This window comes from Solea solea, chromosome 8, assembly GCF_958295425.1.
Source record: "Solea solea chromosome 8, fSolSol10.1, whole genome shotgun sequence".
Classification (NCBI taxonomy): domain Eukaryota; kingdom Metazoa; phylum Chordata; class Actinopteri; order Pleuronectiformes; family Soleidae; genus Solea; species Solea solea.
The window spans coordinates 22,988,532-23,002,971 of record NC_081141.1 but is presented as its reverse complement, the minus strand read 5'-3'; the positions used below and the strand labels follow the sequence as shown (position 1 = coordinate 23,002,971).

At 38.5% G+C, this 14,440-nt stretch overlaps 1 protein-coding gene across 1 annotated transcript in view; it reads right to left on the bottom strand.

Annotated features, from left to right (window-relative positions):
- Positions 1–11,756, bottom strand: part of bin3 (bridging integrator 3) — a 42,777-nt gene extending 31,021 nt beyond the window's left edge. The window contains exons 1-3 of the mRNA XM_058636932.1: positions 11,620–11,756; positions 4,183–4,231; positions 1,787–1,827 (exon numbers count right to left, since the gene is read on the bottom strand). Of these exons, the coding sequence (XP_058492915.1) occupies positions 1,787–1,827; positions 4,183–4,231; positions 11,620–11,627 (98 nt within the window). The 5' untranslated portion in view covers positions 11,628–11,756. The remainder of the gene's footprint in view (positions 1–1,786; positions 1,828–4,182; positions 4,232–11,619) is intronic.
- Between the last annotated feature and the right edge of the window lie 2,684 nt (positions 11,757–14,440).

Below are 14,440 nucleotides of genomic sequence, written 5' to 3'. Positions count from 1 at the left end.
GTTTGTGTTAAAATTCAACTGTCTTCAGTCGGGTGGATGTTTATAGTATTTAGGCCACACACTGGGGCATGGTGTGTTGAAATGGATCTCTAGGGTGGAGAACCTAAATGTCTGTACATGCCTGCTGCTCTGACTCATCCATAAGATCTATTGGCACCACACCTTGCTGATAAAGGGCCGTCCTACTCAACAAAACCTGAGAGGAAAATGGTTCTCCCACTCACTCTGCGGGGCCCCCCCAAGGAGTTTCTATAACCTCTGTGTCACAGTGAGAGGAGGACTGGGATGGTCCTGAAGCTTTTTGGGCCTCAACTAATCTGAACCCCTCATGTTTGAGTTTCACAGAAACACTGATGCCATGGCTTTAAAGTAAAGCAGTTATGTAGTAGCTGTCAATTCCTAAGGGTGTAAATTGACAGTTTCATCCTTCTTTGGACAACAATTTAGGACCATGGAGTGTGATTTAGGGGTTTGCTGTTGGTATAAATGTCCATAGTTACATTTCTATTACGTCGCAAAGGCAACTGAAATATGATTTGACAACTTTAAGTTCAGTATTGACTTAAGCTCAATTTAAATAAAAGGAAATATCTTCCTCAAAAACAAGCTGTTGGTGCGGGTCCATGATGCAAACACTCACCTGCATGAATTCTGGTATGATCGTTGTCACATATTGGACATTTGTGCCACAAATCTGATTCGGATATGCAGGAGGGTGCATCAGCAATAGGGAGGGAACAATGTGCAGGAAATGTCCTAACTACGATTTTTCTCACAGATACTGCAGTTGCGATGCGATAAAATCTTCACGCATGGAACCTCCCTCAGTTATTACCACATGACACCATGAAATAGTACCTACTCTATAATCTTATGCCATGGTTCTTAAACTGTGGTATGTGTACCACCAGTGACACGCAAGCTTCCCCTGGTGGAACTTGGAAGGAAATCAGAAATAATGTTTTACTGTTTATAACAGGGTATGTGGCCGAAGTGCAGCAGAAAAAAAAAAAAAAGGAATAGTAATAATTAGAGTCACCTTATCTCAAATGATCATATTGGGAATAATTCTGCCTCCTGTGAAAGGTCTGTAGCTGAATTTGCTCGACCTATTTAGACCACTGTATTTTAACATGGTGATAATGCTGTTACTGAGAGCTCAATATTTTATCAGGTGATACTTTGAGAACCACTGGTCTAATTCGAAGATGGGAACTTGAAGATATAAATAGTTTCCATGGATTATGTGTGGTATTTTTTAATCTGCATAGAACAGAGAACAATCAACAATTGAACAAATAAATTCAATATAGTGACACACAACTATAAACAGAACGGGGATGAAGACAGTATGCTCTTAAATATGGTGTATGTTATATATGAGGTTTCAGAGCACTTTGTAATCAAGTGGAGCCTAACTTCCTGCACTAAGTGTATACTAGATGCCACATTTTTGGATCAAAATGCACATATTTGTGAAAACAACTTCAAATGTTCCAAGTTTTTTGGACTATGTAAACAAAATGAACATATTTGTTGTCCAAGACAACTTTCAATTGGATAAGAAAACAGTCTCTGCCTTTTGGACACTAAATACACATTGCAGTAGAAGTTATATGCTTTAAATGATCATGTATGCACACATACGGTGTTGGAGAAATCACATTTCATCATGCTGACAGCACCAAAACAGTTTCAAAAACACAAAGGTACATTTTTTTCAGTTAAATACAATATCAACAATGTCATAATAATCATCAAATTTAGTTTGAAAATGCAAACTTACTTTTGGAGTTTGTCATATTCACGCTCAAAGTCTCTTTCCACCTAAAAAAAGAGAGAATAATATAATTGATGTAAAATCCTGTCATTTTTATTGTAATTGTTCAGTCACAGAAAATAATTGATTCAGGTAAAGAGTACAATAACCACACTGCCCTTTTTTTAGATAAGTTGAAAGGTCACCAAATTTTTAAGAACTTGTTGTCCAGAATTCACTTAAGTTTCAAAACTATGGCAGTAGCTAGGGTTGAAACAATATCATAATCAAACTCAGTTAGGACTGCAACAACTTCAATTAATGATTCCTTTGTTATGTGGAGCAAAGAAACCAGAAAATATTCACATTTAAGAAGCTGAAAAACCAGGAAGTTTGTTTTAATTATTAAAACCCTGGAAAATATTTGATGATGAGATAAAAACAAACATTTAACAACACAATTTGCAAAATAAATACAGAATAATTTTACTGTTATTTTTTTCTGTGCTTCTGGTGACTTGGCACCACATCTTTGTTGCCTATCAAATGGAGTTGTAAGGCAGACTGCCACTGTTTGTCTCGTCTTCAGATTTAGTATTTTAAGAGAAACAACACCTTCAGACATTCGTAGATGTGTTATCCTGTTTAATATAGTCGTATCATTACAGGCAGGCAGAACTGTTGGTATCAGAACTGTTGGAAATCTAATCCAATACAATTTTTTGTTATCGATTGACAGCCTGAGGTGGAGAGGAGAGGAAAGGAGATCCAGTGACTGGAATAAAGGTGAAAACACAAAGTTCCTCTGGCAAGTGAGGGCCTGGACAGTGCGTCCGTCCATGTCTCTGAAACATGTCACGTGGATTATAGAGGCCTCGGGAACTTCTTTCTTGTGGCTCTGTGGGCTCCTGAATTTAAACACAGAGGCCCAAAACACAGAGGGAGGCGGTTGACACACTGTCACTAGTGGATCATCTAACTGGGCAGGATCTAACCCACTCCCTGCGTTTTGCTTAGGATGGCACAGGAAGCTGGAAACCCAGTCTGACAGCGACTGCCGGGCCACAGACCCATTACAGTGGAAGTGGTTTTCTCCAGGAGGGAGAACACCCACTCACTGTTACTTCAAGGTAAACTACCTCTGCCCTCTTGACCGACTCAGACAAACTGGCATCTAGTAAGTTGTTTTTTTTTATAATATTCAGAACACTATTCAGTTTGTGTGTACGGTTTAACCCCATTTCCACCAAAGTGGTACAGTTCACTTCTGGTACAGTTCACAAGCATTTGTGTTCCAACTATTAAAGTTGAGAAAGTTACCAAAAATAACCTATGCACAGTTTTTGGCACCATTTGGTTGGCGCACCAAGCACAGTGGTGCGGCTCCTAAACACACTGACAGAGAGTTGTCACTTACGCACAAGATGAAAAACAAAAAACCCACACCTAGATGTGGGTGATACAGGAAAAAAATTATATATTTATATTTTTTGGGGATTTTGACATTAGTGCTAATTAGTTGTTATCATTCTTGTCTGAGCAATAACTAAATTGCTGCTTATAGACTATATCAATGGACGCACTGCACAAGGAAAACAACTCTTTTTTATTTTCTTAAACTTTAGCATTCAAGTTAAAAGTTTAGGGTAAACATTTAGATGCTCTGATGTTCAGGTCAATTGTACGACAAACAAACAAGAGCAATTTCAAAGACTTTGTTGCAGGGGCTGGTGTCTCCATGTTTTCTCACTATTAGCATAACCATTAACAGCTAACTGAGGATGCAAGCGAGAGGTCATGTCGTGTTCCACTAAGTGGAACAGCTCGGTTTGGTAGGATACGTATTTTTTGTTTTTCCATCAGGCATAGTCTCCAAATAACTGGCCCCCAATTGTTCCATTTTTGGCATCCTTCCCTTGGGGTACCAGAGTAAAAATGGTACTACCCACGATGGTGAGCTGATTGGGCAACAGGAAACGCCCGCAGTCTGCTCTCATACAATGCCTGACGTCTTGTTGAGATGAACAACCACAAACCGAGAAGGAAAGTAACGTCACGCTACGTATCTTGCTGATGCCTACCGAGTAAACGGTACTGTTCTCAGTGCTTTAATGTACCAAACCATACCATAATGGAAACACAGCATTTATAAAACCCACCCCTACAGCCTTCTACAGCCATTTAAATCGCTGTTGCAACTATCATCATCTGACCCACACATTCCGCAGTGGAAACAAGAGGTACCATTCCAAACTGCACTGTACCGAGCTTAACCGCACTGTACCGCTTGGTGGAAACGAGGCTATTGTTGTACAGCAAACAGTCGCTAAACCTTCACAGAGACACTTGATTCTTGGATTTTGTGTACTACATCTCTTCAAGCTTTTGACTAATGCCAGTGTACATGTGTTCGAGTGACTTACAGTTTTAGAGACAATCTGCTTCTTTGGTTGCCCGCTCTTGAAGGGAATCCTAAAAGAAAAAAAGACAAGCGACAGAGGACATTAGCAACTGGCAAAATGACTCGCTAAAAGGGTGAAATCACTGAATGATGTGATGGTCACTGACATGTGACGGCTGACGGGGGGTCAGATTGCTGACACAGACAATCTGAAGCTGTTAATCACTGCTGCTGCTCTCAAGTATGAGGCCAAAGTCATACATGAACATCACATCATTACTGAAAACATCTGGCTCCCCCCTGAAAGAGGAAGTCACTAAACAGAGAGGCTCCTTTCTTCTCTATTTACTGCATGAACTCACTATTGTGTAAGTAAGTTCATAAAGTACACAAATTCAAAACAACTTATAAATAATAAAAAATAAATCAAGTACAAAGGAATTAAAGCAAGAGTCAATGCAAATAATTCAATATTCCTAATTACTAAATTAACTATTTTTTATAATAAATAGGTTTGCTTGTTTTTTATAACTAAAACAAGCTCTAAGATTTTTTAGCTTCTTAAATGTTCTGGTTTCTTTACTTCATGTAATGAAGAATTCATTAGAACTGAATATTTTCGGTTTGTGCACAAATTTCAACAAAGGGTACATCACTATTCCAAGGTTTCAGAATGTCTGAAATTGTATCAACCAAACCACAATATTCATTAGTTGCAGCTGTAAACAATAATAATAATAGTTACAGACAGAGTATGTTTTTAGTTTTTTTCAACATAAAAGGAATCTTGACATGGTCTGAACCAGTGTTCCGTAAATTGCAGTCAAAAGCCTGAAAATGTTGTAAAGGGGTTGGGCAAACTATCTTCAAAATATAAGGTCTGTTATATGTCGATATGTTTATTATGCATTGCAAAACACTCTTTGAGGAATAATCACATGCAATTACTTTGCAGGGTTCCCACAGCTTAGTTGACACATTTTCAAGGATTTCAAAGACCCGTGTGAACCCTGACTTTGAACGTTTTTAACTCAGATGGGTGAAATGTCTGTTTTTAACAAGATTTTGTTGTTTTCTGTTTTTTGTTGTCTTCAATAATGTGATAATTAAGTGTATCGACAGATTTGAGTGTGTTTTATAATGATAATTCTTATGGTCACATCGTTCAATTGTACGTTAAGAAAATAGTTCTATTAGAGTGACCGGCAGAAACCACTATACATAAATGAACAACTTTATACTGATCAACACCAAAACAAGGCATTAAGTTTAGGGCAACAGCAGTGGTTGTGCCTCATTTTCTGAATGAAACACAAACTTTTCCTTACTCTTAAAAGAAGAACCCAAAGATCACAACTATAGCTTTGGTAAAAGAAAAGGAACCCCGCTCCCCTTCTTAGTTAAAACACAATCTTTTATCCCCATTTCAAAAACCCTGCCGGTGCCTTAATAAGTCGCTGGAGAATATCAGAGAAAACACTGCCTTTGCGAACGTGCTTGGGCTGTAGGTTGTTATTGATGTGACACTAATGGCCTGAAATCTAAGCTATATGATGGACAGTTGTGGCTGACAGGCGGGGTGAGGCAGCAGCTGCGTCAAAAGGAAGGTGTGTAGAATAATGAGATGGAAAAGAGAGGGTGTGATGTGGAGCCTCGTTGTGCAACCAACTGCTACTGATGTGTGAGGAAGATCCTTTTGATGACAACTCAATAACAAAACCCAACATGGTCAAATAACAGCAGGATTAATCTGGTTTAAAGTAAAAAAAACTCCAGTTTCACTAGTGGCTCAGGTAGCAAGACTCTCTTTGATTTGCCTCCTGTGTTGATTCTGTGCTTGAGGCTGAATAAAGTATCAGTGGTCCTGACCTTGCTTTAAAAAAAGAAAGAAAAAAATATTCGACTACAAACTGAAGTCATTCGAGTCTGAACTGATTACATTTTGAATTGTTTTTGGCTCAGGGAAGCAGTTTCACCCACTGTGTCATCATCTGGGTGAGCCAACACGGAAAAATAACCTCACTACTTACTCAGCTCTATCGATTGTGACTCACCTTTCTCTGTTTATCTGATTAGTAAGCCATTACGCCATAGCTGAATATCGTACGTACATATGTGATTAAAACTGCGGGGGATTCATTTTCCAAAACACAACAGTTTTTTTATGTGAACTTAACTCTCCCAAAGCTACAATACGATAGAATCGGCCTCACCCTGCAAGAGCATCAAATGAAATTAATTTGTCACCGTGTTTTTGGATAATCCATCGCCACGTTTTGATGAATTTTTAATGCACCACTGAAAACTTTGGGGCTCTGAAGACTGAGAACAACCACTACATAATCAATTCAGACCGGTCAGACACGTACCAAACAATCACCACACTGACTACAGGTGTGAGCACCTCATTAGGGCTGAAACAATTACTCAATTAATCAATTATTAATAAATTACTAAATGAATCGCCAACTATTTTGGTTATCGACTAATCAGTTTGAGTGTACTTTTTAAAGGACTGAAACAAGTATTCTGATTTTTCAGAATGTCAATATTTCAGATTTCTTTGCTCTTTGTTTTGGGGACAAAACAAAACATTTGAGAGGCACTGATTAACATTATCTTTAAAATGATAACTTAATCGAGATCATAATCGACAGATTATGAAATTAGTCCCAACACCTAAAACTACTTCCATTGTTCCTCTTGCTCGCGGAGCATTTTTCAGTGATTGCGATGAGGAAACAACAGTGACTCACATATTGTCTTCTAAGAGTTTTAATTTGTGCACCTTACTACAAGAACGGTGAAAGTGCAAGAAAAAAAAACTGAACACACCCTTTTCCCCTAAGGCACAATAAAGGTTTCCTTTCTAATACTTGTGAATGTTTTAGTGTCTGTGCTGATGGCTTCGCCACTTAATTGTCTCAATATTATGTATACATGACAACGCTCAGGTCTTGTAAAAGAGATTTTTAATCTTCCTAAAAATTACAGAATAAATAAACCTTAACTAATGAACATGAGCAACAGCGATTTGTACGTGTGTGTGGGTCATAAAAATAAATACATTTATAAGTGAAATTTAAGGGAACATAACAGAACTCACAGAGAGCACATAGCAGCTCCACTGTGCTACTACACCACTTGTGTGGTTGTATTTACAGAAAAGGGGATAGTTAAGGGTTTGTATGAGGTATTTACAAACATATTTTAGCCACTTAACAATAAATCTATACCTGCTCATGTCTATCCTTCCTATTGAGTATGTCTGCTGCTTTTTCTTGCCGACTTTGCTGCAATTTCCATGCCTCTGACAGATAACATGGCTGATGATAGGGACAGAAGGAAAAACGGATTTTAGCCACTAAAACTAAACTCACTAATTGCTCCTTTTCCCCACACCAAAGTCCATAGAGAAAATCAGCAATTTTAACTCACAGCTGACAGTAGTCAGTGATCGACTCCTGCCTCCACTAGTAAATTCAAATGTATTCTTTTATTTACTTCTGTCTTTGAGATCCTTTATTTGAGTTTACCTTTGCAACACATACTTACTTAGGAGAAGCAGTATGAAAACACTGCTTTGTACACTGCTCACTCTCCCACACCAAAGCTCATAGAGAAAATCGGCGATATTACATCACAGCTAAGACTAGTTAAAATAGCCACAGCTGCCTGAATCAGTAAGTTCAAAATAAATTACATTGTGACTTCTGTGTTTGAAATCCTTTATTTGAGTTTAACTTAGTGTCACAAGCTTACTTAATAGACAAAAGTTGACCAGCAGATCCCAAGACTCAGCAAGTTAAAAGCATTAATTTTCTCTATGGGCTTTGGTGTGGGGAAAAGGAGCAATTAGTGAGTTTAGTTTTAGTGGCTAAAATCCGTTTTTCCTTCTGTCCCTATCATCAGCCATGTTATCTGTCAGAGGCATGGAAATTGCAGCAAAGTCAGTGTTGGAAAACATGTCAATACCTCATAAAACCCTGAACTATCCTTTGAATTAAATCTGTTTAAAGTATTAGAGATGCCTTATTGAGGATGTGTTTTCTTTCCTCTGGTTGTAATATTGGTTTTCTATCAACATTACACAGCAACAGCCTTCCAACCGGCATTCCTGTCACTTGGTGGGTGTGTCCGGGAGACAAACCATGACATCCACAGCAAAAACCCAATGGAATAGTTAAGTATGAACCCTATAATGTTCCAAACAACCATCATGGCAATAAAAAATATGCATTTTAAATGTTTGCTTTCGATGCTGTCATTTGTTTTTCTCGGCAGAGCTGACCATGAAAAGATTTGTTGCTCAATGGCATCGAAAGAATCCAAAACGATAGATTTGATGCATGTACTGCAGAATTATATAAAAATACGGAAGAGAGTGCTTAATGTTATAGATTCTGCGTATGCCTAGAGCTATAAAGGAAAGTGGTCATTCACTTCAACTGCCCATGAGAACTGGCACACACACACACCACGTGAAGTGTGCTTCAGGGAAAGAGAGAGAGAGAAAATCGTAGCAGAGAACTCTAAAGAGGGAGGATGGTAGTCAGTGTGAGAAGCATTTCTAGCGTTTCTTCACACAGCAGTATTTCTGTAGGGGCTGTCACATTTAGAAACATTGGTAAGTCGGTCCCTGCGAACCAAGCGCTGGTGTCTGTCACGGCAAAGGACCGGCCGCAAAACAGCTGAGGACAGAAAAGTGGAGTTTTACACAAATCTGAACATGTGTGGTTTAGTTCAGCTAAACAATGGCTTTGTATTCTATGTTACATGCTTTGGACAAATTTGGAAAAATGTGATCTATTGTCGCTAGAATATATGAAGGAGACAATATATATGGGCACAAACTAAGTATCAGTTTTGCTCCAGTGTGAAAGTTGAAGAAACCAATTGTTTATTGTGGTTCTTAAACTTCTCTTTTCACAGAAAACAACTAACACCATGTTAAAAAGAGAAACATTTCACACATTGGACGGAAAACATTCACAGCAAATGATGTGTTTTTTTTCCAAGAGTGTTTGCACAATGCATAAAGTTTATATCAACATATCTCAAACCTTTTTATGTTGAGACTGAGGATCTTTATGTCATTATATCTATTGTTACCGAGTTTACCTCGTCCTATGTCATTATACTTCAAAAATCAAGTCATACTAGATGATTTTCATTTTTCCTCCATCTGATTTAATAAAACTGTGTAATCATAACAAATAAAACAAAAAAAATGCTTAACTTCAGTAACCAGTTTGTGAACAACACAATTAATCAGCCGACCTTTTTAAATCTGTGTATCTCTAATTCAAATAAATATAAAACCAGCAACAAGTGAGATGGGCAAATATGTTCGATGTAGAAATCTATACCATTAATTTAGAACGTTGTTAGAAAAAGTCAGTCATTGTCCTTTTTCAGGCCCAGAGACTTTAAAACTGCTCTGTTATACATTTGAAATGGTGATCTTGCATTTACAGAGAGATGTGATCTTTGCTGCCGTGGGCTCCACGTCACCGCCATCGAGTACGCACGTAGGCAAGAACAAAGACGGAACAGTCTCCTCTATCCTGGACACAGTATTCACTCACTGAAAGGAACCAATGGCTTTTCACTACAACTGCAAAATGTGTATGCCATTAGAGCGGCAGCGCATCATCCGACCTCAGATACTCCACGGAGTACAGAGGGCTGGTTGAAGACACTGGGAAGTGGAATTGTTCTGACGATGACCCCAAAGTCAAACTTCTCGCGTCATTGTAGCAAGTGTGCAGGGCCTACTGGAATGCATCAGTCAGCAGAGCCCATAAAAGACTCTTTTGACTCGTCCAGAGCCCCCACTCTTGACCTTGTATTTGGCGGTGCGTGCTGGTGGAAGCACTGCTTGCCAGCTATTGACCGTCTGACCAAACTGAGTGACGACATCTCGTCCGCTTCATTACTGTCTTCCTTGTAAATGACACTAAGAATGTGGAACGTTTTGTAAAGCAAGTTCTGGTACATACACGTCACTGTCACTTCTTTTTAAACTGCATTTATGAATTGTGGGAAAGTAGCAGTGAATTTATGACAGACTTGAATTGAATGAAACTTGGCCACAGCCGAATCCTCAGAAACACGATGAAGTGCCAAAATAAAAATGTAATACAACTACCATGGTCACCTCAATTGCTTATTTCAAACGGATTTAAAACAGTCTCTGAAAGACATTCAAAACATAATGCCAGTTCACAAGTGACACTACAATTCTAGTAGGCAAAAGGAACCACATAAAAGATCCAGCAAGTACACTTCTCATTACCGTAACTCCTAGATTGTTTGTGATATCTAGAAAATGTAAAAACTATGGACTGGCTATGTACCCGCAGTGTACCAACTTAATCTCCAACATTTAGCAAGGACATTTCTAAAATCTCAATCATGAGCTGAATCACAACCGGTTCCACTGTATTTTAATTCAGTGACTGTGGGCAGGAAGCACTGAATGATTCGGTGAACAAATATTTGAATTACACCAAAGAACTGCTTTGGTCATCACTTTGTGTTTTTGTGTTGCATATGTAAATGGTTAGAGTCGAGTGGTACAACTGCATAACGGACAAGCGCCAAAACCCTACCTCGGTCAGGTCTGATAGTATTGCATGATTGAGCTTCTTGTCAGAGAAAAGAACACATCATACAAATAATGTTATGTCATCTTAATGTTAAAAGTATGTTTGCAAAATCACTATTATAAAAATTGTTATTGCAAATTATAGTTTTCAGCTTAACTCGCAGTAATTACACTCATCTACCTATTAATATTTAAGTAAAGTGTACACAACTCAGCACTGCACATGTTCCATGAAAAACAGGGCATTTCAAGTATAGTGGTACAGTAGTGTTAATAGTAATAGTGTAGTAATGTGACCACAATGTAAGTGGTTGACAGGTGCTTGTATGCTAACGTTAGCCACTGTCAAATTTAAATGGCTTCAGCTGTTGCTACATTCATGTCCTTGTTTCCGTTATTGAAGCACAGCCTCGCCATGATATTTAAAAACAGTATAAAAGGCTACGACGTCCACATTGTGATAAATTCATATTTAATTAATGACTTAATCACTTATGTTTCGGCTTCCGTTTACTAGCTTAGCTACAGTACCTGTTGTTTATAAAACAAACACTCTTAGAACGAAGTTTTAAGAAACTGCTGTTTCACTAGCGACTGGTTGACAACACACACACTGCTTTTGGGCAAAATAGCGATGTCTGAAGTGTTATTTGTGGATAAACTGTGGAGTCTGGAAGTTAGTTTCACCATGTTAGCTGTGAGTTTTAAGAAGCTAATGCTAGCTGCTGCTCTGCTGCTGTTTGTGAAACGCTTCCGGGAAATAGCCGGTGGGTTCGTCTGTGGACTTACAAATTATATTTTAACAGTAAGCTGGTGCCTTATATTAACTATATGGACGGAAATACATACCAGCTCATTGTGGGTGAACTTTTATTCCGGTTTCACTGCGTTGTTTTGGTATTTTCCGAGGACCTCATCCCTTTCCACCAGTCAACAGCGGGGGAACTAAACAGGAAGTCCGGAGCTTACACGCGAGTGGTTCCTTTGTACAACTGTTTTTAAATAAAGTGATAAAAAGCAAAAGCGAAATCAGTATCACATAGTTATATAATGTGGCGAATACCCACACGTGTTTTAAAAAACGTTTTAAAAAACAATACTGTTACTTAATTTTATTTTCACTTGTGTGTTTGTGCTGAGTACACATGATGATGTGAAAATTCCCTGTCATGATTATTCCGACCAAAAAGCAAGATTCAATCTCAGATTTGATTCCACTTATTGTAAATAAAAAAAAAATGCTTTAAAGCTGCAGTGTGTGATAAGTTTTGGTCATTTGTGTTGTTGTTGGTCAGTCACGTTGTTAGTACTTCCTCAACGTTGGCAGGGTCTTCATAGTAAAGCTGGACGTCGCGCTCATGACTCGGTGACGACCGTCGACATCACATTTAGCTTGGAACCTCGTTACTAAAAAAACTACTATCAGCTAAAAAACAAAACAAACGGGTAGTCTAACCCGGGTCGTGCTAGAACTGTATAGTGGAAAAGCTCCTTCTTTTGTGTTCCATTAACATCGGAAGTGGGAACTGGGAGTGACATTTTTCTCATTTTGAGTGCTTTATATTGTATTGCAATGGACAATAATAATATCTAATATTGTCCATCCTCTAGTGCTGGGTATGTGTGTGTGTGGACATGGGACAAAAGACAATGGAAGGCAAGTGATATTTTTCTTTATTCAAGTACTTACATAGAAATAACAAAACAATTGCATTACAACAAACCGAAGTGCCAAGTAAACAGAGGAGCACGTCTCCCCATCACGAGGATATAGTAAAATTCATTTCAATATTCAGCTCATCATCGTAAAAGGACCTTATTATAAGGTAATCAAAAACATGAAATAGATTAAAGACATCCACGACATTTTAAACAAGACCTCTTGTTTTTCTTTGAGAAAAAAGTAAAAGGAAAAAACAACAACAACAAAAAGAAATAAAAAAAAACAACTAATAAAAGCCAATAGAGCAGTTATCCCAGTGTGAGTTTCCCAAAATGACCGTCTTGAATTGTTGGTAGATTTTTATGCCAGTTCACCCAGAGTGGTGACTCTTATTTTCATGCATAATAAAGAAATGAGCGCCGCCCACAGCGTCTGGAGGCAGCACTTCGGAAACATCTCCGTGCACATGCAAACATGAGGATATACTGTAATGGAAAGGAAAACACGACAGAAAAAACAGTGAGTGTCGACTCCATCTGAAAACCGGTGGAGTGTCACCGGTGGAGACCACGAAATCCCTGAAGCCACACTTAAGTCCATGAGACGACATGAGTAGTAGCCTGTAATATCTACACAGTTATTGACACGTCTTCAAACGCGAGTTTTTTTTCTTTTTCTTTTATTGTTTTTGCTTTAAATCCTGTAATTATTGGGTTTGTCGTGAATCAGCCTCGAAAAGCCAAACCGCCTCGTCCGACGTCACGGACACTAAATTAGACACAAACATTTAAATGTAGACCAAGCGAGGTCACAGATAAAAAAGATCTCATCACGTGTTTGTTGTTGTTTTTTTTTTGATCAACAAAGATGGATGCTGACGTTGGCACAGACCCAACGTGGAGCAGAGGATGAGGCCAATTCTAATTTCAGAGCAACAGAACATTCAAAACAAACTCCTTCTCGTTCAAAAGACATCATCAACATTTATCTAAAGCATTCATACGTAACACAGGAGAAACCAACATGGTACAGCTGCTCAACCGCCACACAAACACGAGCAAGTGGGATCAGTCAGAAAACCCACGGCGCAGAAATGTCACAGGACTCGCAGGAGTCACGTGACGCCACTGATATGAAATATTGAGCCTCGCAGAAGTCGTAATTACACGGCTTCATTTAGACGTGAAAGAGAGTTTGGTGCTTGCTTGCAGTCGTCTTCAACACGTAGCAACAAAAAAACTGTTTTCTCTCAAAGAGAGGACGACGCCGCCACAGTCTTTATGCTATAATTTAAAAAAGAAAAAGTGTGTGGGGGGGGGGGGAACCCCAAAACAGCTAAGTGTCAAATGTGGAGCAGATTATAATTATCCAGATTATACAAAGATCTAATTGTATATCACCTCATCTAATACACATTTACTTTTCTAGATTAAATCTGGCTAACTACGCGACCAATTTTTTTTTCGTTTTTTTTAAATGTCACAAAACTATTGATTTGCAGTAGTTGCAGAGTGTGTGAACTCGAGGCCTCTGCTAGGTCTGTGCATTTACAACGATGGATGCAGAGGAAACAAGGAAATGAATTAATTGGAAAAATAAGTGGACACTTTGCAGGAAGCTCAGCTGAAAACTGCTTATGACAGGAAAGGGTTAGCATGGCCTTCTTCTTCTTCTTCTTCTTCTTCTCCTCTGTGTCTCCGCTTCTCTCAACTGCTCCTTTGGCCTTTTGCATCCGTGGGTCGATATTCTCTGAATGCAGTGTCCACTGCATTATCATTATTATTATTATTGTTATTATTATTTTATTTATCAATTCTCTGCCTTCTGTTGTGTCTTTTATTTGAGCAGGAATATGACAATAACAGTAATGGAATAGAGGTGTGTTTTGCACTTGCCTCACGCGCATATGTTGATATTAATAGTTATTTATTGTCCATTTTAAATGACCACAGCTCTCGCATTTGCATCACACACTAATTCCCTGCCTCTTAAATAATAAAGCCAGAC